General features: G+C 40.7%; 1 protein-coding gene across 10 annotated transcripts in view; it reads right to left on the reverse strand.

Annotated features, from left to right (window-relative positions):
- Kiaa1217 (KIAA1217 ortholog) overlaps positions 1-25,488 on the reverse strand; it is a 293,338-nt gene that overhangs the window by 157,954 nt on the left and 109,896 nt on the right. For 2 of the 10 annotated variants that reach the window (XM_047520194.1, XM_047520204.1), the window contains exon 3: positions 10,525-10,605. The exons of 7 other annotated variants lie outside the window; for them this stretch is intronic. In XM_047520194.1, coding sequence (XP_047376150.1) covers positions 10,525-10,605 — 81 coding nt within the window. Of the gene's footprint in view, positions 1-10,524; positions 10,606-25,488 lie in introns of those variants that run through there. One more of the 10 variants, XM_047520198.1, reaches the window with a different exon arrangement.

Genomic DNA, 25,488 nt, shown 5'->3' on the forward strand with positions numbered 1-25,488 from the left:
AATGGAAGGCCACTGAGGTATTTAGGGAAAGGGATAAGGTAGGAAGGATCAGATAAATTTTTTAGAAGATCACTCTGGCTGTTGTGTAGAGATTGGAGAGTACACAGGTAGAAGTGCAGAGGAGGTGAGCTAGAAAAACTGGGGGCCTATGCTGGGTGAATGCATTGTCTCAGTTTCCCCTTCTTCCATGGCCCATCCCTGACTCTATTACATGATTCCATGCACTATCTGGGAAGCAAACTGATTTAAATTAATCAGCTAGATGAACTGGCTCTAAGATGCCGAAGTTGCCGATGGGCTGGTGATAGGAAACCAGCAGTTCCCAAGAGCCAGGTTTTATTATTTGTTGCATTTCTTAATTTCCTTTAATCCTTCCTAAGGCTGCCAATGCATTTGACCTTAAGTACCAAGACTCTTAACTCTCAAGGCAGGGCCAGCTTCCTGGGAGTACACTTGTCAAGTCAGGCAGAGCCTGCTCTCCAATGGGTCTGCACTTGGTTTCATGGTGTGCTGTGGTATTCCTAAACTTCTTAATGAGTTTTTTGAACAAGGGAACCTGGAAATCATGGAGCAAGTCCTACTTCAAGGCTTTGACTTTGGCATTCTTTGAGGATTGCCCCAGGTATACCAGATACTCTAGGGGAACCTTTGGGGATTGGAGAGTCCATTTCTTCCTCTCTTTCTTGATATATATATACAAGGAAACCCCTCTTAGCAGCAGCACTACCATATTACCTAGACACACACACACTTTGCTACACACCTTTCTGGACCTTCTCATAGAGGGAAACAAGAATAAGATCAGTTCTTCCCTTTTTGCATCCCTGAAAGGATGTGGCTTTGCGGGGATGCCTGAGTGTCTCATAGAAAACTCAGTCAATTACAAACCAATGAGATTACGCATCAAAATCATGGCCAGAAAGAACATCCATTAACATGCAAATTGTCTTGCTGATTAATTTTTCTGTGCTTATTTCCAAAGTGGTTTGTTCCCAGATTTATTTTTCATAAAGTCTGCTTCTCTGATGGGGATCTGACTTTGGCACCCTTTAAGAATATTATTTGACTAGGAAAATCATCCCTCAATGACTAACTTGCTCACCAAGATTTACAAAAATGTATGTCATAGAAGTAGTTTCCTAGTCACTATGCTCAGCAGAATATTGGACTAAGATGTCCTCATTTCTACCTTAAAAAATACACACTTAGTTTAGCAAGATAGCCAAGAAATAAGCAACGAGGCCACATTTACCACTTGTGCTGGGCATCTCTGCAGACTCCGTACATTTGATGAGTTGTCATTTACCCTTGTAAAAGCAATAATCCTAGAAGATAATAAAAATCAAACCTCTATTTCTTCTTCAGAGTCATCATGGTGGTAGGTAAGTATTAAAATAGAGATGTCAGGGCTAATTTTTTTTCTAACTGCCTATACATAGCTCTTCAGTTCTATGTACAAACTCCTCTTTTTTTTTTTTTTTTTAATGTCATTCACTTTCTCACTGAAAACTATCCCTGTATATTAGCAATCTCCTCACACATGGTACCCTCCCCTCTGATGCCAGCTCGCTGCTGAGACATCATTTAGTTCAGGGAGAAGACAATGGAAATTGCTGACAGCAGGATCAGATACACTGTGATGTGATATGCTGGAAAAATAACAAGGTGAAAAGCTTTTGGAACAGGGGCTCTGTACCCAGCACACTGCTAGGCATGGGTGGATGACAAGTAACCACATGTGGTTCTTGGGCTCATGAGGTATTTAAGGTTTGGGGGACCCAAGATAACATATCCATAACGGTTGGACAAGAAGAGCTAAGGAGCAAGTCACTGTGGGTGTTGAGGGGTCTCTTCCACCTTGGACCCATCTATGGAGTTGGCCATTTATGAACTGAGACTTCTGAACACATGAGCCAAATAAACTTTTCCTCTCCAACTGTTCTTTTTTGGATCATTTGGTGACAGCAATGAAAAAGTTGACTAAAACAACTCTCTAGGGCAGTAGAACCCATTAGTTTGTATTTCAAGGAGTAGAACTTATAAAAATAAAATTATAAGAGGTTATAACATAGGAATGCTGTTTTTATTTCCGCAAAGTTAGAGGTGATGAAAACTAACTTTGTGGCTGGTGGTATCACTCAGTGGTAGAGTGCATGCTGCACATGTGTGAGGCCCTGAGTTCTATCCCTAGCCCCAAAACAAAACAAAACAAAACAAAACAAAGCCTACTATCTATGGTATCATTATTATCACAGGAAAGGAAAAAATATCTCAATGCCCCCCAAAGACAAGATACTCATGCAATTTTATATTTGGTCTCATTTTGCCTCAGCTAAAACTTTTTCTCAGTCCTGCACGGCCTACAGCACGGTCTACAGCACAGTAGGTGCAGCCTGTGCTGTAGTTATTTATTTATGCAGAATAAAGAACTGTCCCTACCTGGGGAAGGAGCAGGGGATGATGGAAATGTTCTCCAGGCCACTTGAGCAGGAATCAAATCTCCCTAAGACTGGATTTCCCTTCTTGCCCCAGGAAACCCCCAATACCAATCTCCCTCTGTTTCCATCATAACCTTCTAGAGATTTCTACAGATCATCAGAGGCCCCAAACATACAAACTCAATCAGGAACAGGGTGTCTGTACAATGATGTCACCTGACCCACTCATCCCTTCTAGTCTTCTCTTCTTCAAAGAGGACTTCCTATCCTTCCCCAAAACAAAGTTGTCACAGCTTCCTGCAGTTCTTCTCTCATCTTCATCTGCAATTTATGGAACATTCTCCTCCTAATGGAGGGGTGAGGGAGGAGTGGAAGGAGTTAACATAATGGAGTGCCTGGGGCACTCTGCTAGGTGATCAATATGGTGATCTCACTGTAACTTCACTGGTTACCACTGAGAAAATAGTGATGCCAACCAAATTGTTCTGAAATTCTACCAAATGAAGGAACTGGGATCCGGTGTGTAGGATCCCACAGCTGACACTCAAGGGCATGGTGTTTAACCAAGAATCTGGGGGTGCTGGCTCTAGTTCAGCTTCCACCCAAAATTGGTCATTGTCTAAACTCACTGGTTCACAACTCTCTCATCTATAAGGCAAGAGCTTGAACTACTTGATGTTTAAGATCCCTTTCAGGACTAAAATTGCATAACTCTAAGATATACATCACACACAAAAAAAGAGATCATGTCGTCTAGAAAAAAAAAATCAGTTGACTGAGATTTCCTACAAATTATTTACTGTATAGCACCTGCTCTATAGAAATACATAATAAGACTATGGCAAGATCTAGTTTTCTGCACAGCATTAATTTTTAAAATACTGCCAGGCTTGCATTTTTATCACCATGAACAAATATTTGCTGAAATGTTCACCGTGTGCATTATGCTTTACTAGGGGATCAGATTTATTCTTTTTTTTTTTTTTTTTTTTTTTTTTTTTTTTTTTTTTTTTTTTTTGCAATGCTGTTGGATTTGAAAACCACAGCCAAAGAGGAAGGAAAATTGGAGCTAGAGTCATTGATGATATTTTTTCATTCACATTTTTCAGATCCTTTAAACTCTAAAATGAAATGCTGAGGTCCAGAAAGTGAATCAGAAATGCAGCTTTATGTAACAAGTTCATTGTCAGGAACAGTAGGGTTTCTGGTTAGCCAAGGTATTCACCTTCCTTCAGGGTACATTCTATTTTGAAAAGAAAAACCAAAGTTGCCTTAACGAAGTTTCACTTCATCCTAATTAATGCCCAATTTGCCACAGAGAATTCGGAAATATAATGAGGCTTCCCACATGCAAATGTATTCAGAATGACTCACTCCTAGTCCTCATTAACTGACATGGTTAACCATGACACTCTGTGCTTTGACCCATTTCTTGCACCTGTGAAACTTTCAACTCAACCTCATCAAAATTCCAACTTCAATTCCAGAGAACTTTCTTGTTGCTGGAAGCAAAACAGTATTATGTTAACAAACAATGGGTCATCCATGGATTTTAGCTTTTCTCTACCACCCCTGCCCCACAATACCCTAGCAGTTCAAGGAGAATTAATGAACTCACTATGGAAGGTCTACACTTCTACCTAACTTAGAGTGTCCTTTCTACAATCTACAGTGCAATCACCTCCTTTCCATTGTCTGCTCTTTTTTTCTGGTCTTTCAAAGACTCTGAGTTTGGGACTGGGGGTGAGAAGATAGGCAAAGTCCTCCCCAACATCACACCGGGCTTCCATTCAGTCTCCTGTGCTTACGTACACCCACCCCAGGCATCGGTATGGCTCCTTCCTACTTCCCAAAGCTTCTGTGGCCATCAAAATCTGAGCCAGTATATCCTCCAGCACCATTCTTATGATGATGGTTAATCTGGAAAATGAACTAGAACATCCATGGTTCTAGATAATGATGGGTGGATATGAACATGTGATACATCTAGGAGAAAGAACTGTAGTTTTGTTACAATCTTGTAACTTTTGGGGGGCGGGGCTGGCATTGAAGACTCTGAAGAATGGTGGTAGAGGAAAATCAATCAGCTTTTATTTTTATTAAAAAAAAAAAAAAACCTTGGGGCCAAGCAGTAAAGAGTCCTGTTGTTAATCAAGAGCAAGAAATAAAGCCATACAAAATTTAGTGTATTTCTGGGTCCTTCATGTTGGCAGTTTGGGGACACATGCCAGGTTTATTAGTAACCAGGAACTTCTGGGTCTTATAAGCAGGTTGATCTATAATCCCAAGCCCTCATTTTAACGCCACCTTCCAACTGTATATAACTGAGATTTTCCTACCTTACATTGAGTTCTGAAAATTAGTATTTCCTTTCCCCAACTTGGACAAGCGGGGAAACCTTTCTTCTGGGATATATTTTGATGCATTATCCTCGATAAACTCAGTTTATACCTTGTTTCTTCAAGACTAATATTTCAATGCTTTCCTCCCTCTTCCACCAGAAGAGTACCCAGACATTATTCATGATTTTCACCTGTGAAAACAACCATGTTTGGTCTGGAGTCAAATCAGACGATTCAGCAGCTGAGCCAAGGACAACCACACCTATTGCGTTCACGGTTTCCTTCCTGGATGCATTATTTCATGACCAGATCAGAAAGATGCAAACGCTGAGATGCCAGGTACTCACTGTCCTTCGATAGCCTGATGAGAGCCATGCACAGGCATCTGTGTGGTGAGCTACCCACGACCCAGTGCCAAGCGGGACCCTTCTGTGTGCAGAAAAGGGTGTTCCTCATCTTTTAAAGTAATACCACAATAACATACTCCCCCCTAGAGTATAGTTTGTACATTAGATTCATCTTTTGAGATAGTATTAATTTATCTTGTTCTCGTAATTTTCAGAAACAAACAAACAAAAATTTATGGAACGTCTACCTCCCTCTCCTTGGAAAATCGCCAAGCCTTTGAGCGCTAAGGTCTTCCCACGAAGAGGGGTGGATGGTATCTTCATGCTACGCATGAATGACTTTCCAGGACCCAGAGGAAGAGGGCGGTTTTGTTGTTAGTGGTGGTGATACTGATGGTGTTCTTCAAACTGGGAAGACCTGGATTCCCGTGCAAAGAACAACTTTGACTGGGACGGTGGATGTGTGGCATGCTTAGAGTAACTGAAACCAGGTTCTCAAGCCAAGGAAAAGATATGGCAAAGATCCCCATGCACCTGTCTGCAGACAGACTGCATGGGAGGCCATTCACCATGAATCCTGAGAGGCCCAAAACCCCTTCCCCAGATTCACTGACTAGCCAGGTTTCCCGGGATTTCTTTATGACCCCAAATGAGAGAGCATTGTTTCCCCTGAATATGAGAGTGAAAATTTCTCAATAACTGCTGAAGGCAAGACAGATGGTTTGATTTAGGAAAATTAAGAAAAATAGTAATTTTTACACTTGAGTGGCAGAGAGCAAATCTCTACATATTACATCTTTAATAAAATAAATCTAGAAAAACCTTACATGGCTGGTTAAGAAATTACAATGTATTCCTACCCTAGAATACTATGCAGCCATACTAAAGGTGTTTTAAAAGAATGTTTCTATATAATTCAGAAAATGAAGCAATACACCCAAATATTAGCATTGGTCTTCTTTTGATGGTGGTATTATGGGTAACATATTTCCTTTATTTCTCCAAAGTGAGAATATACTGCTTTCATATATCAGAGAATGACAGAAAAAGCAAGGTATTTTTAAAGAGTAGATTAGGGGAAGGGAAGACTTTAACAAAAGAGGATCCAGAGGATTTCTGTCTGCGGTCACCCTTAGGTATTTGTACCCTTTTTCCCATCTTCTCTGTGCATTCTGTACAATTGGATTCCAGATTAAAGGTCTTGTCCTTAACGAGGATTCCTGAAATGAGGACATAAACGCATAGGGACAACGCAGGAAAGCAACAGTCTCACTTTCATGCCATGCAAATTTGGCAGGAACCCAGAACTTCCAATTTCAAAAAAGATGCAGTTAGGAAAGAAGAATCAAAGCCAGCAAATCAATTTTGGACATGCAGATTGCCCTTCACCTTTTAAAGAGAACAGATTTTCACATCTGTAGTGCTGATGTCATTACAGCAACTTTATTTCAAGGCTTTTAAAATTTAACTCCAGGTAAATTTGGAATTTTAGTCATTTTCTATGATGTCTGGAATAGTTTCTACTTTTCAACCCCTTTGAGGTATGCAGCTGTAAGAGGTTTGGTTCTGCGTAGAGTTGCTGCTTGATTCTGTTTCACTGTGAACAGGACATAGTCACCTCACCTGGTCTGAATGCACGGTAGCCCTTCTGACTTTCAGGATTAGACGTCAACCTGACACCTGCCTACCTGGTGGTCTACCTGTAACACAGGCTGTCTTCTGAAATTACTCCTGGAATTGGCTGATTTTTGACTCCTCCCCAAAGCCAGCCTGAGATAAAGGCTATTTAAAGATACATCCTCACTCTCTCATCATCTCTATTTAGCATCCTTCCATCAAGTTAGAAAGTTCGATCATCAGCAAATTCCACATCTGGATCTCACTAATCTAGATCTCAAAACCCCTTCCCCCACCGCTTTCAGACATTCGCTCAGGCAATTGTTATTTAGTGGTGTGTTTTCCTCTTTTATTTTGCTGATACAAAATAAAAGGCTAAATGAAGAATACTGTGCTTACTTGTTGACTCTGCCTATGATGTTGATCCAATCCCTTTCATGAAGACATGAGCAAACAGTAGTTCTTTAGATTTTAAGGCAATGAAAATGTTTCGCTGCCTGACGGGTTAATAAGCCTTAATTTGTCATATAATAAGAATTATGTATAGTATGGCACATATCTGGAATCTTGAAGCTAAATTTAATGTTCAAGCTAATCATAGTACCTATATTTGTAAATCTGCTTCCTCCTCCTACAAGGGTTAGCCTTTGATTTTTGTTGTGTTGAGCTTAGTGGGGATGCCGCTTTATAGCATATTGCTTTGAGTCAAGCAATCAATGAATATATCCCTTCCTTTGTTTCTTTCTGAAACAATCAAGGTATACATTATAAACAAGCAAAAAGTTGAACAAGCTTTGGCTCCCACAGTTCTCATTGGATGACATCTGAGCAGGCTGCAGATGCCTTTGGAATTCGGAGTCAGGAATGCACTTTAAAAGGCTTCGGGATAAAAGGTGGCTGTGTGAGGATGGCTATTATTATAGTGATGAAAGGAAATGGACCAGCTTGCAGGCTTTGATATTTCAAATACAATACAACCAGCATAACACACGGTGCTAAACCCACACCTTAGAAGACCTCCGAACAAAAGCCCTTATCAATCCCACTCCTGCAACCTAGGCTTTCCTGCTTTCTGGGAGGAAAAGCCCAGACCCTGGATTATCTGCACTGTTGTGAAACCAGTGAGGCTTTACCCAATAGCAAAGGTCCCAATCTCAGCAAGGACATGAACAGCGTCATGAGAGATGACTATGTCCTCTCCACCCCGGCGGGGAAGGCCACACGGAGATGGCCTGGAGGGGCTGCTACTGGGAGACCAAGTCCAGGGAGTCTTAAGTGCTGTGGCCAGAACCTCTCCATACGTCCCCAGAATAGAGTGTCCTACTACCTAAACTCACAACACACACATGCTCACACACACATGCACACCACCTGCCCAATTTCACGGGGATGATTTTCATATATATATATAAAAGAACTTACGAAAGTTCTGAATAGTTTTCTGGGCCAAAAAAAGTTCTTTTCTTCCTGTTATGGTAAAATATCTCAGGGTTTGGAGACATGGACAGAAGACAAGATTAAGAATGAGAGGACTTAACTGATCTTATGTTACTGTATGAAACACAGTTTCCAATAATGCCATGTACTGGGGGCATGGTCCACGTGAAACTTATCTGAACATCAATTACTTTACTAAAATATTCAGAGGGGCTGGGATACAGCTCAAGAGTGGAGCACTTGCTTTGCTGGGGCAAAATCCTGGGTTTGGTCCCCAGCACTGTAAATAATACAGAAGATAATCAGAATATCTATTTGATAGACTTGAGATGAAGATAATTTGAATAAAATGCACAGGACAGTAATTTGTAAACTATGAATGACACAAAACATTTAGCTACCTTTATCCAGTGTCACTTTCATTAGGGTAGTTCTAGGTCACTCCGTTTCCTGCCACACTGGTGTATCCCATGGCTTATGGGATCCCACGTGAGACGAGAAGGATACAACTAATGCCATAAGGTGTCCACTGCACCTGTTTTGGGTTTCTGAGATTGGTAAATGGTTACTCCCAATTTCACCACAGAGAATTGACATCCACAGAGGCCCTGAGAGTAGTTACTCATTTACTCAGTGGGAGAACAAATGCCTTCAGTTTCCACTCTTGCCCTTCATCCTATACATCACTGAAAATCACTACTGTAACTTGTCTATAAATGCAAATGAAAACTTGAGAAGATTCTCTGACATCCAATTATTTGCTGATAAATTCAAAAAGGAGGAAAGAAAAGTCAGTACTAAGGACTTATTTATTTCAATCATAAAAAGAAAAAGAATATGGGAAGGGATTGAGGGGGCAGCTCAGCGGTAGAGTATGTGCTTAGCTGGTGCAGGACCCTGAGTTCAATCCCCAGCACGCGTGCACGTGCACACACACACACACACACACACACACACACACACACACACAATATGGGACCCCCTCCCAGGCTCTGTACTATTTATGATGGAAAAATTCCACATCATAATATCAAATCTCTATTCTGAGAGTAGGAAAAGCAGTAAAGGGCAATGTGTAAAGTTGTTGGGAAGGTGTTCCCGGGCATTTTTTCCCACTTCTGCATTCCATTTAGTGCACGGTTCATGTGCAAGGAAATCATAAAGATGCGTCTATTTCATATGGAGTGTAGAAATGTGCAAACAATTAAGAACTCATGGAAAAAATAAGGATAAACACCTCTCAGAATCAGGTTGCTGGAGGGTTTGACAATGATCCTTGTTGGTATGTTTAGCCCAAATTTAGCTTTTATATTTATTTGTTTTGAGAAGGAACTTTCTAATTTGAGCTTGTCATCCTAAAAAAGAAAAAAATCAAAGAAACTGATTATTTAAAAAAGGAAGATGAAGAGGTCAGTGTGGTCACTGAAGACTGACCAAGAGGGAAGGAGCTCCCTTCGTACAAAGGCTGGACAGCTAGACGTTTCCAAAGGACAGTGTGTTTGGCCTCCCAGGAAAGACCAAGGGTTCTGACACATGCATGTTCAGGGGACAGTGGAGAAACTGTCCACGTTTGGGGGACAAAAGGGATGTGGACAGCTATGTTTATAGAAAGCAATGAGGTTTATGGGTAAATAAACTGTTCACAATTGACTACTGGGGTCAAACTTCCAATTCTGTCACTAACTAGCTATGTAGCTTTAGGCAAGTCATCTGCATCAGTTTCCTAATTTGTAAAATGGGGATCACAGTATAACTACCCCCAAGAGTTGCTGTGAGAAGTTAATACTTATAAAGCACTTAGAATAGCGCCAGACATAGTAAGTTCTAGAGAAATGTGTTTATTCGCATCATCATTATTAAAATGTATGTCGGTAAAATGATCTGGACCCAATATTGAATGTGGTGGAGCTGTAAGAGTCATATTGCTCTGGGATTGTGAGAAGAATGCAGACTTCTGTTTTATTTCCATGAATATTCGGCCCCATAGCAGGCAAGGTTGGTGTCTCTCGTTACAGAAGATCACTTTTCACATGATTGTGCAAAGACCCCTTTCAGTGCCACTGATTCCACAAACCAATCTGTGGAAAGCATATTAAATATTTTGAAGCAAGCATGCAATTAATGTTCATTCCAATATCAACTCCTGCCATATAACAGCATACGAGTCAGAATGCTGCAAGCACTTGGCTTGGAGAGATTTGAATCAGGGTTTGGAGTAAACCGGGGACAGCACAGGAAGCTGGTTTAGTCACTGACACAGATTAGAATGCCACAGGTGGCTGAGTGAAAAGGCACAGGAGGAGGTGCAACTTGATGCAGAAAAAGAAAAGGGAGAGTACTAACTCGCTGAGATGACTCAATTTTCATCAAGTACCTTTGAATGTCAAGTTCTGCCTGAAGAGAGATCAGCATGCACTGCAAAGCCTGTGGACCAGGAGAGAAAGAGAGAGAGAGAGAGAGAGAGAGAGGGAAAAAAAAAAAAAAAAAAAAAAAAAAAAAAAAAGAAAAGAAAGAAAGAAAGAAAAAAAGAAAGAAAAAGAAAAAGAGTGAAAATATGAAGAGGAAAAAAGAATAACTTGAGTAAATGGAACATTTATTCATTCTTTATAAAAAATATAGTTACCTTCTCCCCCAAAAGCAATAAAAAATCGTGACAGTTCGTCCTTATGTTTTAGAAAGGAATGTTGAAAGCAAGTCCTAAGTAGCAATGAGTTTTCACCAAAATATCCTGCTACAGGCACATCTGAATTCACCTTGCACCATCTGAGAATAAGTAACATTAACCCTGGGTTGTCCTAGGACTACAGAGGTCTTATCAGAGTTTGCCCATCCCCAAAGAAAGTTTGCCCATTCTTAGTCAGAATGCAATTTGGTGAGGCCCAAGGCTGCCATCTTGATTGGCACTGGTCATTGGGACACTGGCCATTGGGTTGTCCTACAAAAGTAGTCGTGAGTGCAGTGACCTTTGCCTACACATTGTAAGACTGTGTGCCATACTCAGTGTAAATATGTGTAGGATCGGAAGATCAGCATAAAAATTCAGAGCATAAGTGCTAATATTGTCCTGGAGTCTGACTTCAGTTGATGGTGTTTATTGTACTAGTGCTTAAATATTTTAATTTTCTTTTATCCTACAGGTTAATTTTTGGACAACTTAATTTAAAAAACATTGTAGAAACATATTTTTATGTATTAAAAAGATAAGAATTTTCACAATCCTCATATAAGAATGACTGCTTTTTGCACCCCAAGTCAGCCAATGTGGTGTCCTAGCCACATTATTACACATGTACTCCAATATATCCATGCAGGTTGCCAACGTATAGAGCCTCTAAAACCATCATAATCAAATGATGTAATACCCATGATCCCTATTACCATTTTACACACATAATATAAGCATACATACACATATCTATTCATATGTGTGCATTTATTTCAATAACTATATATTTTAGAACCTAAACCCACACATATCAGATGCAACTCATTCAAAGAAAAAGAAAATTCAAATATCGTGATGGCTGTTCTCAAAAGTCAAAAAGCCAAAAGACAGGTTTACAAACAAGAACTGTACTAAAGTATGTTACCCAGAATGCTTTTAGAGATTAAAAAACATCAAAGAACTTGATAAAAACTTTTAGAGGAAAGAAAATCAACACACTTAGAAGAACTATTAGCAAGGCTGACCTTATAAAAGCCCTTAGTTTGGTGAATATATTCTCCCTAGAAAGGTGAGGATTGCTGTAGGGCTCTCTGATTCTCTGCTCCAATGTTTATAGCCTTCGCCAACTACGGAAGAAATATCTTGAAGTAGACCACAAATAAGAAAGCCCTGTAGGTACATGGTACATAAAAGTGTAAGATGAAAACAGGGTGATAGATTTGAAGAACTTCTGTGGGGAGACAAGAAGAGTAAGGGCGTAGGAAATCACAGATTCCATTACAAGGACATGGTATATATTGGGTAGGGGACACAGAGATGGCCAGAAATGGGAAGGGTTGAAGGAGATCCCAAGGTCTCTCTGCAAGGGGCCTCTCATCAGAGAAACTTGGAACAAAGATAACGGAATACAGAGAGAAAGGGAGGATACTTGGGGAAAGGAAAGTGGCTAAAGCAATTGATTTAGATAAATATCACCTGAAAGTTTAGAAAATAGGGGCCAGAAAAACAAAGGCTCCAAACTCTGTCACAAACCAATTCTACTGGTTGTGTCTCTTCTTACTATTCTGATCATTTAAGTCAGCTTTTTCACTGCTGTGACTAAAATACCTGACCAGAACAATTTTAGAAGAGGAAAATTTTATTCTGGGGCTCACACTTTCAGAGGTTTCAATCTACAGATAGTAGGCTCCATTCCTTAAGGCTCAAGGTGAGGCAGAACAAGGTGGAAGAGGTTGGTGGAGGGAAGTGGCTCATATGATGATCAGAAAGCAGAGAGAGACTCTGCTTACCAGATACAAAATATATACCCCAAAGGCATGTCCCCAATGTCTCCACCTCCTCCAGTCACACCCTACCCCCCCTCAGCTCCACTCAGATAATCCCATCAGGGGAATTAATTAACTGATTAAGTTAAGGCTCTCATAACCCAATCATTTCTCCTTTAAATCTTCTTGCATTGTCTCACACATGAACTTTCGGGGGGTACCTCCCATCCAAATTATAATACTGAGTGAGGTCAAGGAAGCCAGCAGAGTCTCCCAGGAGCACAGCAGGAAAGGACCCAAGGGACCTTAAAAGGGGAAGTTCTTCCCATAAGATGGAGTGGATCTCAAGCTCTAGAACGTGAGGCCAAAGAGCCTTTATTCTCTATAATCGCAGACAAGTTTTCCCAAGAATGCAAAAGGAAGCTCATAAAACTCTGTTCCCAGTAGGTTACATTTGTGTGGAAAAGATTTTAAGCTCAACAGAAAGAAAGCAGCGAAAGAAAACTGAATTTTTAATGGACTTCTCCTATATACCAGCTTAATCAAGTGTATAGAACTTAGAAGTCTGATGTGTGACTTGGGCTAGAAAATAAATTGTTCCTACAACTCTAAGTATGGTGGGAAAGAAGTAATCCTTGATAAACTACTTGATTATCAGTTATAATGATTACCAACAGTTTACTGAATATAAAGAGGTTATATTAAGATTAAGGAAATGTTAACCTGAAAAACAAAACATTCAAAACCAAAACCCCGCCCCCCCCCAAAAAAAAAAAACCTAAAATCTAAACAGAGGATGTTTATTCTTTCTAAGATGTCTAATAAATTCCCAGGTTATCATAGAGGAAAATGGTAAAAGAAACTATGGGTGTTTCTGAATGGTACGGGAGATCTCTTTGAAAGGCTAAGTGTGGCAGAAAAGAAAAGAGACTCAAAGTTTCCTTCTTCCCTCCTTTCCTCCTGGGGATTGAACACAGGGTCTCCTGCATGCTAGGCAAGCACTATTCCCTTGAGCTACATCCCCATCCCTCAAAGTTTCTTTCCTGAGTTTCTTTCCTGAGATAAAGACAGTCCCCTGAAACAAGCTGATCAGGAATGGCAAATATTGGGAAAACACCTAATATGCAGATGTAGCAGAGAGCGCCAAGAACGTGGAACACCCATACAATATTTATGACAGCTTGAATGATGAGTCTTATTTTGCTATGCCTATTTCTGAGTTTGTCTCATAATGTGAAAAGAACAGTACTGGTAAAAGCGACGAACATGACATGTACGTCTCTAGTGAGCATCAGTGAAAAACTGTAAAGAATTTTGGAGACTGCTAAAATTTTTAAAGTTTAAGTCTTAAAGGTTAAATTTTGGTATCATTTGGAAATTGAAAATTTTTTGGCAGATTTACAGGAAATCAACTTTTGACTCTTTGGGAATCACTTCACCAGTCAGACTATGACTAAATAAAATGCCATTTATGAAAAAAATGATAAGATTCAGGGCAAACTTCTCCTTATTAGAAATCCTCTAGACTTGTAATGATATAGTGATCAGTGTGTCGTTCCCCGCATCATCTTCTAACCTGAAACCTAATTGCCAGACATTTCGCTTAGATTTTTATTCACATTTCTAAACCCAGAATATGGAAAAATACTTTTGTTTCTTCTTCTCTTCTTTTACAGTCCACATACTTGTTTTCTAATTTACCAGTGGAAAATTTTCAGTACTAGTTTCCACTTGGTTCAAGATTCAAGGAACATAAAATGTTATTTTTATCCAATTTTGGAAAGCCTACTTCCTCTCTGCTTTCGAAGTCTCATAATAGCGATTTAATTTCCTCAAACTTGACTTCCCTCATCTGGAATATAGGAATAATAATAGAAATTAACAGGTTGTTGGGCAGATTAAATGAGAAGGAGGCATGTAAAACACTATGCCACCAATTCCTGGCACAGACTAAGAATGCAAATGATAAGAATTTGAAGTCTTTAGAAATTTGTATCAAAAATACTTTAAAAATGAACCAATAATAAATATCCAAAGCCCTAAACTTATGCTTATCCTTTTGATTCAGTCATTCTATTTGCAGTGATTGACCCTAAGGAAATAATCCACAAGGAGCCGTGCACGACGTTTTATTTGCATACAGTGGTGTGTGCACACCCCAGAACCAACAAAACCAGCAACCACTAGCAATGATGAAGGAGCCGACTCTGCAACACAGGAAGACGCTCACACATATAATTAAAGTGGAAAAAACCATGTCAGAAAAAATGACATGTGATTTGGGTTTTCTTTCCTTGTCTTTATGCCTGGAGGAGGAGGGGCGGGGGAATAGCAGAAGGATACACCAAAATACTAATAGAGGTATCCTATGTGGGCCAAGGGATTGTGAATGATTCTTCTCTTTATTCTTTCTAGATCACATGTATTACTCTGGAAATCGAAAAAAAGAAAAGAAAAAAAAAAAAAAAAAAACAAGAAATTCTTTTTTAAAAAATCGCCTAGGATATGGCCTCAAATGACTTGTGCCTGCTTTTCTGATATTTCTATCTCTAAAAACAATAGCATTGAATATGATGTAAATAACTGCAAAAGAGCTCAAGACAAAAGGAGATAAGATGTTATTCATTTGGGGGCTTTAAAAATGGGGAGAACTGGAAGATATATCTGAATGGGTAGGCTCTTTATTATTTTAAGCCTGCTTTCCTAGTTTTCTCACATTGATCATGTATCAGTTGCACCACGAGGGGGTGCCCTGAACTTGGCAAGAACAATACAGTCTCCCTCCCGCATGATGGAAGGAAGCAGCTGGAATCCCTGACTTGGAGGAAACAAGACACCTCCTGGCTGCTGGCTTTGGGTCATCTTCAGCCTCTTCAGTATGCCGCAGGGCCCTAGTCCAAACTCACCCTGACGCTAGGCTACCAAGTTTGTGAAAAAGCTACAATGGAATAATAACCTGCATAATTAACACCCACGATGGAAGGGAGAGTTGATTTCTGCAAGCCTGACAGATTTAATCGAGTTGCCATTGAAGAATCAATTTTGCCCCAGTGACACAAAACTAAAGAACACAATAAAAGCAAAAACTGGAGAAAAAGTCTTAGAAGTAGTCTGACTACAGACACATAGTCTACCAGTAACTTGGGGGACTAAAGCAATTTCAGACTCTTTGGGGTTAAAAAGAAGTTACCCAATTAAGAAATCCAGTTGTAATATAATCCCTTTAAAAATGTTTTAATGAGTAAAGATGGAAAAAAATTATGTCGCCTTGTGGCTTAGGAGGCTGAGGCCCTAAAGCAACTTAGAGGGACTCTGTCTCTAAATAGAATATTTTTTAAAAAGAGGGCTGGAGATATGGCTCAGTGGTTAAGCACCCCTGGGTTCAAACACCAATACTAACATACATATATAAATAAATAAATCGAATTAAATTAAAAAAAATTTTATGTGGCCTTGTGAGACTCAGTAAGTCATGCTAACATTCACAATGGCTATAATGATAATCTTAAAATTAGTATTAGGTTCTAAAAGGCAGACCAACAGAAAAGGCAGCAACTTCTAACAAAAGTAGAAAGAGTTCTACTGTTATATATAACTAATAAGAAGGAATAAAATAAAATTTAAAAAAGGAAATTAAAAAAAAAGAGTTCGGGCAGATAGCCGATAAATCTATAATCCTAAGAACTTCTAGTTTCCTAAGAAATCCTGGGAATTCTAAGTAATCCTATAGTGAATATAGGATAGTGGTTGAGAGGATAAATTTTGGAAGAGGCAGGACTGGACTTGAACCTTAATTTCAACACTAGATATCTGTGAGACCTTGGGCACATTACTTTTATGGTGTTTCATGTGCAATTTCCTCCCCACCCATAGGTAATAATGTTTATATTACAGCTTATTTTATGAAATAGGTAATTGATGAAAAAAGGCAAAAGTCAGTGCATAGCATCCAAGGCAGTACCTGACCTAGGAAGAGTCTGGTAGGTATTGTACCTACCCTCTGCTCTTTGGCAGTAGAGATCAAGGCAACATCCAAAACTCTCTGAGCTCCTGTTCTCATGAGTCAAAGCAGAGGAGCCTGATCTTTTAAAAGAACAAATATATCACCTGTACTTCTGCACATAGTATGGCGCTGGTTTTCACAGCAGTGAGTTTGAAGTGTTACACAATTATTTCTATGACCTTGCAATTGCCCACAAAAACAGACTGTAAAATACATGTGTCATACACAGGGTGAACCTTCAGCCAGTTCTCACTGGGCCTGGCTGTTGTTTGATTGAACAATTCAAGCCACGACAGCTGTCAAGTTGTAATATTAACCTTGGTCCTTTATTTTCAATTCTGTGTCTCAATATTCACCCTTTTTAACTCCTTGAGTATATTTACGAGAAATTTGAAAGTTAATATTTTCATGCCAACAAAGGTGGTATTAGAATGAACACATCGGCTAACTATTTATAGGATGACTGGTGTCTCGGAAACAGATTCCAGAGTTATTTCCTAAGCCCCATATTCCCTGTTAAGGAGGACAGGAATGGAAGGAAGCTGAATTGGAAGTGTCTCCACACCCCAGTTATACCAAGTCTCTGGGAAGAGTTAGCCCAGGTCATTTCTGCAAGGGTGAGATATTCTTAGCACTGCCCTTTTGGACATGGAATGATCAATCAATTCCTTGAGAACTCTGCCCATGTTCCTCCACGGCCACCACCTGATACAGTTTATTCTATGGTTTGAGTGTCATCTGAAGGTCCACTGTGATTGAAGTCTTGGTCCCCAGGGTGGCGCTGATACAAAATGGCAGAACCTTTGGGAGGTGGTGCCTAGTGGGAAATCCTAGGCCACTGTGGGGGCATCCCCTGAAGTTCTTCATAGAAATTCTGATAGAACATCTTGGTGTTTCCCCTAAGAAGGTTGTTAGAAAGTCTGAGGTTGGTTTGACCACATCCTGTCCTCTCTACTCCCTGGCAATGTGATCACTTGTTCCAACATGTCATGAGGTTTCACCAGAACTGAGCTGATATGGGCACCATGCCTTCAAACTTCCAAGACTATGCTAAATAAACTTCTTCTCTTCATAAGGTAGCTAGTCTTGGGTATTTCATTACAGTAATGCAAAGCTAATACATTGTACTTACTTGCTTTTTCCCCTCCCAGCACCACCACTCTAGAATATAAGCCTCACAAAGGCCGGGATAGCTTCAGTACTCAATCTTTACTTGCAGAATGAATGAACAAACATCAGAAAGAAGGCACTGGCTCTGGGGAGTCTTATTTTTTTTGAAGCCTGCTTGATTTGATGGCCTGTCTTTGTTTTGTTTTTGTTTTTGTGTTAGGTAGAGTTCAGGGGTGCTTTACAATGGAGCCACATGCCCAGCCCTTGTATTTATGTATTTATTTATCCCATTTTGAGACAAGGTCTTGCTAAGTTGCTCAGGGCCGTGCTAAGTTGCTGAGTCTGGCCTTGAATCCTTCTGTCTCAGCCTCCCAAGCCACTGGGATTAAAGATGTGTGCCATCACACCCAGTTAAGGCTTACCTTTTGATAATAAACTACCTCTGAGGTCTGAGGATCTGAGCCTCAGGGAATGGTGCCAGCCGCTTAAGCAGGACTGTAGGCTCCAGAGACCCAGCTCCAACCCAACACTCCTGTGGGTCCCACCACCAACCTCAGTTCCAGCCGCCAATCATGCTGCTCCATCCAGAGCATTCTGATCTATCTCCTGGCTCCCCCATGCTTTCTTGCTTCTGGGCCACCCTCACACCTTCTTGAAAGGAGGAAAAAAAAAATCTACCTGATATGGAATTTCTGTTTGGCAGGACTTTGTTTCAGTTTTCACCCAAATCCTCCTCCCCTCCCCTGGAACACTGAAGTTAAACCAAAATACCCAGAATCCCTCGGGGGGGGGACTCCCAAAATTCCTGGTTTCTATTTCCCCCTCATTATTACATGAGCTTTGTAAAGCATTCCATTCTTGCTTCAGCAGCTTTATGTGGGTGAGCTGGGGAATTACACTTTTCAGTTGGGATGGCAGGTACCAGTGAACACTTGCCTGGAGCACAGTCCCAAGGGGGCTCGCTTTAGGAGCTGCTTCTCATGCTGGAGGACTGGCTAAAAGTAACAATTTTAATAGGAAAGAGTTAGAATAAGACCTAGGATGGTTCATTGAAGCCCATCAGAAACATGATTTGATTTCCCTTTTCCTCCCACAGAAACAAGTTCTAAGTCTAGAACCTCAAAGATCCTGACCAATTTGCATCAGAAGTGGGAAGATTCACTCTGCCCCAGGCACAAAGCAACTAGCTGGAAGGCACCCACAGGCACCCTGCCTTGCTCCACCTACAGCGCAGAGGGAGAGGCTAAGCCTTCACACAACATTCACTCTGGAAACTACCAAAATGACTGATAGGAATATACATGGGACATCAGTGGAATGATTGCTGACACCACTCTCTGAGGGAGAGGCACAGCTTGGTGGTCCAGAGAGCACTAGAGTCACAGACCTGGTTCTTATCCAGATTCCGCCTTGAATTCCATGTAATTTATGCATCTGTCTGAGCCCTGGATTTCCTTTTGCATTCAAATGAAGGGGTGGATGAAACCTTTTATGGCGAGTTTTAGCTTTGAACTGCTGGATACAGGATGCCTCCTCAAACACTTGGGTGCAACAGAGGTCCCCCTCACAGAGTCACTATGAGGCAAAGCCTATGGTAAAGGATCCCAACTCCACCGTCCTCTGAAAAGCTCAACGCCTTGGGAAAAGCCTGATGTCAGAAGGCCCTGGGATCATTCGTTAAGCATTTTACATTGAATAAATTACTTAATCCAATGTCAGGCTTTGTATTGGACCTGTTAAACCACTGAGCCTCACTTTCCATATCTGCAAAATGGCAATAATCATCCCCTCTACTTGTTCTTTTTTTTAGTTGTTTGTTGATGGACCTTTATTTATATGCAGAGCTGAGAATCAAACCCAGTGCCTCACACATTTTGCTAAGCAAGTGCTCTACCACTGAGCCACAACCCTAGCCCTTCATCCCCCCTACTAATAAGGCAACCAAGAAGCACAAATGACACAATCTGGGTGAAAGCACTATCAACTGTAATGCCCTAAAAATATGAACACAATTGTGTTATTATGACTGTGAAGCTTCAGACATGCACAAAAGAAAGGGCTCCTAAAGATTTTCAGGTTGAGGACTTGATATACCCAGGCTGGCCCACTGTAGGGACAGAAGACCTTTAACACTCAGCTTCAGTTCTTGAATAGGATGGACTGAATGTCTGCACCTCCCTGTATTCACAGGCTGGAGTCCCAATCTCCAGTGTGATGGTGCTCAGAGGTGGAGCCTTCATCATAGGATTAGTGTCCTCACGAAAGAGAGATGGAGTGACCACTTTTCTCTCTGTCACATGTGAATACAGCAAGAAGACAGTTGTCTGCAAATTAGGTAGAGGACCCTCACTGGAACCTGACAATACTGGCACCCTGGTCTTGGACTTCTAGTCTCCAGAACTATGAGAAATAAATTTCTGTTGTTTAAGCCACTCCATCTATGGTATTTGTCACAGCAGCCCAAATTTACTAGGATAATCAACCAATGAAAACCATGGTGCAGAAATTGGCATCTGTGGGTGAATCTAGCCATAAGACTTGCTGTCCTGAGGCCTAGAGGCCCACCTACCCATAGTGCTAGGTGCTACAACCTCCCCTGACCCCAAGCATCATGTTCTGGGCTCAGTCAACCTGACCGTCCTCGCCAACCTGCATCACCTGGAGAACTCGATGCTGGGCTCTGATCTCATTTTCTATTTTCTAGCCTATTAACCTCCAGAAACAACTAAATATACACAAATGTACATTGGAGGCTGAAAATTACTCTGTGAAAGCTAATAAGCTTTATTGAAAGGAAAAAAATGCCTTCATGCAGAATACTAATCTTGACAGTGCCATTTTGCAGATAATTGCAATCAAATAAGAGGGTGATGCCATTTCTTAAACTCAAAGATATTATTTAAACAGGGAATACAGACCATCACCAGTTGCTAATTGGTATGATCAAACAACATCATCATCATAAAGAACACAGCATAACTGAGGGTGATAGCTACAAATTATTTTTAACATTGCATTTTAGGAAGATAATCTGAGGATGAAACAAAATATAACTATATTTCTTTTTTTTTTTTTTTTTTTTTTTTTTTTGCAGTGCTGGGGATTGAACTGAGGGCCTTGTGCTTGCAAGGCAAGCACTCTACCAACTGAGCTATATCCCCAGCCCATAGCTATACTTCTATACCATGATTTTGAAGTCACAGGAGTGGACTTCATACATTCTGCTAGCTGAGTGAATATTATTGGTTGCCATTTTTAATATCCAGTCAAATCTTTTATTCATGAAACAAGTGAAGATTTCAATCCTCCGCAATCAGAAGATTGGTTTCTAAGAGTTCTTAAAGAAGTTTAATGCTCATTCCTCTAATTACAATGAATTAAAATAGAATGTATGCACATAACAATTCAACTCTAAACAGACTTTGCTAATTGCCTGGGAATATTGAGAGACCTTCCAAAAGTTGAAAATACAGTCTGAGTAGGCAAACAGCCCCTGGCCTTGCACTGGAAATCTCGGAGAGTTAGATGAAGAGAGAGCAAAGAGCCATTTAGCAATATCAAAACGTTACAGCTTAGGTTGATCATCTTCAATATGGAACTTTGGAGCTGTGTGCAACTGCAACTCACAAAGGATGAGCAGCACCCTGTATGGTGCTATTAAAATGCTTTTGAAAAACATTTAAGAAAACTACCCAGAGCCCTTCCAGGGGGAAAAAGTTACTACGGAACTTCCTGGGTACCTCTCCAGTCAAAACTTTAGAGACCTAAGCTGAAACTACACACTAGAACAAACCTAATGGGAAATATGTTTGGGAGGGAAGAAAAACCGAAATTTGTACTCACAAACAAAATATAGAGCTATTGTAAAGATGGCTTTGTCATAAATAAGGCCCATATGGGTATTGGAATGACATTGCTATTCTACAGACATTTGCATCTGTAACACCTGTCAGGGATAGTCCTTATGTCCTTCAGAACACTGGTAAGCACCCACAGTACTGGAGGTGCACACCAAGGGGGTGAAGTGGCCTCCTTTTTCCTCCTCTGAAAAATAGTTCAGGAGCTCTGGGGTGCAACTAGGGACACTAAATTCAAGGAACAAATAAACAACTGTATTATCGAGTTGAGGGTTCCCAGCTGCTCCCAACATATCCTGCATGGAATATCCCTAGCTCATCTTCTTAGAAGTCCCAAGAGGTTGTTAGGAGTCTGGGGCTGGTGTGGAGGGATATGGGGTCATTCTAGGGCTCTTGGGGAAGCCCCAACACTCTTTGCACCCTCCAACACCACCTTGGAGAACCCCACAAGGAATTGGCCACCCACCAACCCCCAATCCCTACAAAGCTACATTTCCTCCCTTGACTTGCACTCCCAGGCATGAAGGTTGAGGACAAAGTTGAGAAGGTCACTCATAATTTTCAGATTATTTGCTCCTTGGTAATTCAACTCTTAGACAGGGACGTCTGGCATGCAGTCTCCTTCCTTTTGACCCTGGTCCTCTCATAATTTATCAAGTATCATGATGACCTCCTACCTCCTTCACAAAGCTAATAAATCCCACTTGCATATCATCAACCAAAGCACAGCATCAGTTTCTTTGCCCCTAGGAACAGTAACTCACTCTTTCAACACCAAATTGCTGAGCAAGAGTAACCTTGACTCTCCCTTTATTCCTAATTTGACATTGACCTTCTCATTATGGAATTGTCCTTGAGATGCAAATGAAGAGCTTTAAAACCCAGAGTGCAGGGCAGAATTTAAACAAAGAGCATCTGATTGTTTGGCAAAAAAAAAAAAAGGATTATTCTTTTTAATGGAATGCCGGTCAGCCCAACTTGCAGATCAACACACCCATTTATGAGAAGGGTAAAGCAACATTTTAACTTTACACTTAAAGTACGCAAAAAAAAAAAAAAAAAAAGACTTCCAACTTGGCATGATTGCATGTAAATGCAAAAACAATATATCTGTGATTATTCCACATGAAACACTTGAAAGAAGGTACATTTTTTTATGGCCTCAAACCTTTCTTTAAAGGATGACCTTAGCGATTCATTCCTGGTCTCCATGCATAATGCAGCTCTTTAGTTAGCTCAAACTACTAATGGAGAAAGTCTAGTCTGATGTTTAGCTCTGCCGTGGATGCATCTGCTGACTTCTTTCCCACTCCAGTACACCAGGAGTGTGGCGGAGAGGGAAGGCAGGCCTCCTCTGGGTGCACAGAGCAAGCAAGCTGATAGCCAGCACTTGCCATTCAGGAAAAAGGGAAAACAGCCAGATGGGCAAGTGATCCGGAAATGCAATTCCTAGCCCAGATTAGATGTCCCTGGTGGGTTTCCCATTGTGTTACCAAGCATCTCCATATATAAACTCTTGTCTGGTCCATGGACCATAGGGCAGGGTCAGACCTGTGAGCAGGTAGGGTAGTGTCTTATCAATGAACTGTGGAGAGTGACTTCATGAGAACTAGGAGCCTCCTAGTTCCACAAATGCCTCACCAATTTGCCTGCTGTAACCCTGCAAATCCACAGCTCCCTGAGGAGCTAAGCAGGGTCTACCTCCATCGTTCAAAGAGGAGACAACACAACAGCAACTTGATTAGATGGATTTCAATGTTAATAAGTTTAGTAGGACCTTTTTGAGGGGGATTTATTAAGATGCAGGGAAACGGGCCAGAAAATGAAATAATTGGTGCAAAAGGCAACTATTCCTTCCTTCATTGTTTTCCATGAGTTCCTCCTTGACCCAGGGGGAGAAAAGTTCTATATTCTCCCTGGTTCTGCAGCTCCTCTTCTCTTGCCGGACTCTAACCTTGCCACTGTACAGAAAGCAAAGGGGTCAGGGGTCACCCACGTACACAGCTGAGTGACCAAGGGGAGACCTGCACTCCTGCTGACCTCTGATGGGCAGTTAAGGGCCTGGTCATTACAAATGGCAAGAGCTCTAGAAAAGAATGAAGCCTGGGGCACAGAAGAAAATCCACTTTAGAGGTGAACCAGACAGGAACTTTTAAAAAAATCAGATTCAAAAAATCGATTTATAAAACATATATTCATTCTTCCAGAAAGCGATGGGTGAAATACAACAGCCCATCGGGTATGATCAACCATGCAAATGACACAATATTTGTTATCTTTTTTTCATCACTTAGCTTTCTCCTACTCTACCCTCCTGCTGTATATACTGTCAGCTAACTCCAGAGAATGGAAGGGGAACAGTTTAGGGACAATCTGTTTTATGAAATTCCTTTGGTTCTACCACTTAACCTCATGCTAACAAGAATAAAACCGAGACTCAGTTCTAGATTACAGATGAAATACATATCCTATTTCAAGGTCAACTACTAATGGGTAAAAGATTTATTGTGTCTCCCCAGAGATGTCAAAAATTGAATAAAGGAAGAATAATTTCCTTGATTCTTCTTTAAAGGGGAGTTTCTCTTAATTATGTTTTTTGGCTTGAGTAGTCTGAACTGATCATGAAAACACATCAAAAGGAGCGAATCCATACAAAGACCATTTAAGTGCAAACAGGCACGATAAGTTATCTGTAATACTGTCTCAGAACTGGGACACAATAAAAACTTATCTTCACACACAAGAAAAGTCACTCTAAATTACTTTTCTTTGGTCAGTTCACAATCTAAATCAGACTGCCTCCCCTGCCCCTAGTTTTGTAAAGGCTGCCCCATGGCTGCTACTGGAATTATATGATATGGAAGAATGCTATCCTTCAAAATTGATGTCATAATTGTTTAGCAGCTAGGTCACAATTTTAAGACCAGGAAGCATCTGCAGCATATAAAATTACTTTCAACTTCAGAGGCTTCTAGGCCTAAAGCCAAAAGGTAATGAGTTACCTTAAAACTATTTTCTTTACTTTCTTTTAAAAAAAAGTTATTTAGGAGGATAGGGTCTAAGACAGAAGCAATTTATACCACCTTACCCAGGGGTGAAGAGTAGCCACGCATCGTGCCTGCTCCTTCGGCTCTTATTTTCTTTTTACCTGCCATTCACTCCAGGACCAAGATTCTTTTCATGCCCCAACATTCTCCCTCCTTTCAATATCGTCCCCCCAAAGGCCTGCTCTTCAGCTCCCTGGCACTAAAGGTATTCCAAGTACATGAGCTTTTCATTATTGCTTAAATATCTTTTCTGCTGACCATGATTATCCATGAACCTGCCAGCAATCTCTACTCCAGGGAGATCCAATTCTTTTTAAGAAGAAAAATTATTTCTGTACTTTATTTCTCCTCAAAGCTCTCATCATCTAAAGAAGCTCGATGCATTCAGCAAGTTACTTGTTTTCACTAACGACTTTCAGTTACTGGCAGGCACATGCCAATGTTGACCATGCCCCCACCCTACAAGGGGAACAACCTCAGGGGCTAAGAAGAAGGCTCTCTATGCCTGTGTCTGGTGGAATCAAGCTGTCCAGGCATGGGGAAGGTGTCTTGCAAAGGGATTGCCTTGGGAACAGATCATTTTAGATGCATGGTCTGCTGGGAAAAAAAAACAAACCTCAGCCTTCTCGTCTGTAAAATGGGAATATGACTATGTGCCTGATCCAGAATGCAGTCAGGAGTAAATGAAATGTCAGTGTCTGGCACATGGTTAGTTAGTGCTCAACAAATACCTTTGCATTGCTCATTCTCCAACCTCTACTCAAAAATATTGCCAGAACATACAGAGATGTCAAGGGGGTGCAGTTAGTGGGATGGCATTTTTTACTACACTTTGGCTGATCTTGGTTGTCATTTTTTT

The sequence above is a fragment of the Sciurus carolinensis genome, chromosome 12, assembly GCF_902686445.1.
Source record: "Sciurus carolinensis chromosome 12, mSciCar1.2, whole genome shotgun sequence".
Lineage (NCBI taxonomy): Eukaryota > Metazoa > Chordata > Mammalia > Rodentia > Sciuridae > Sciurus > Sciurus carolinensis.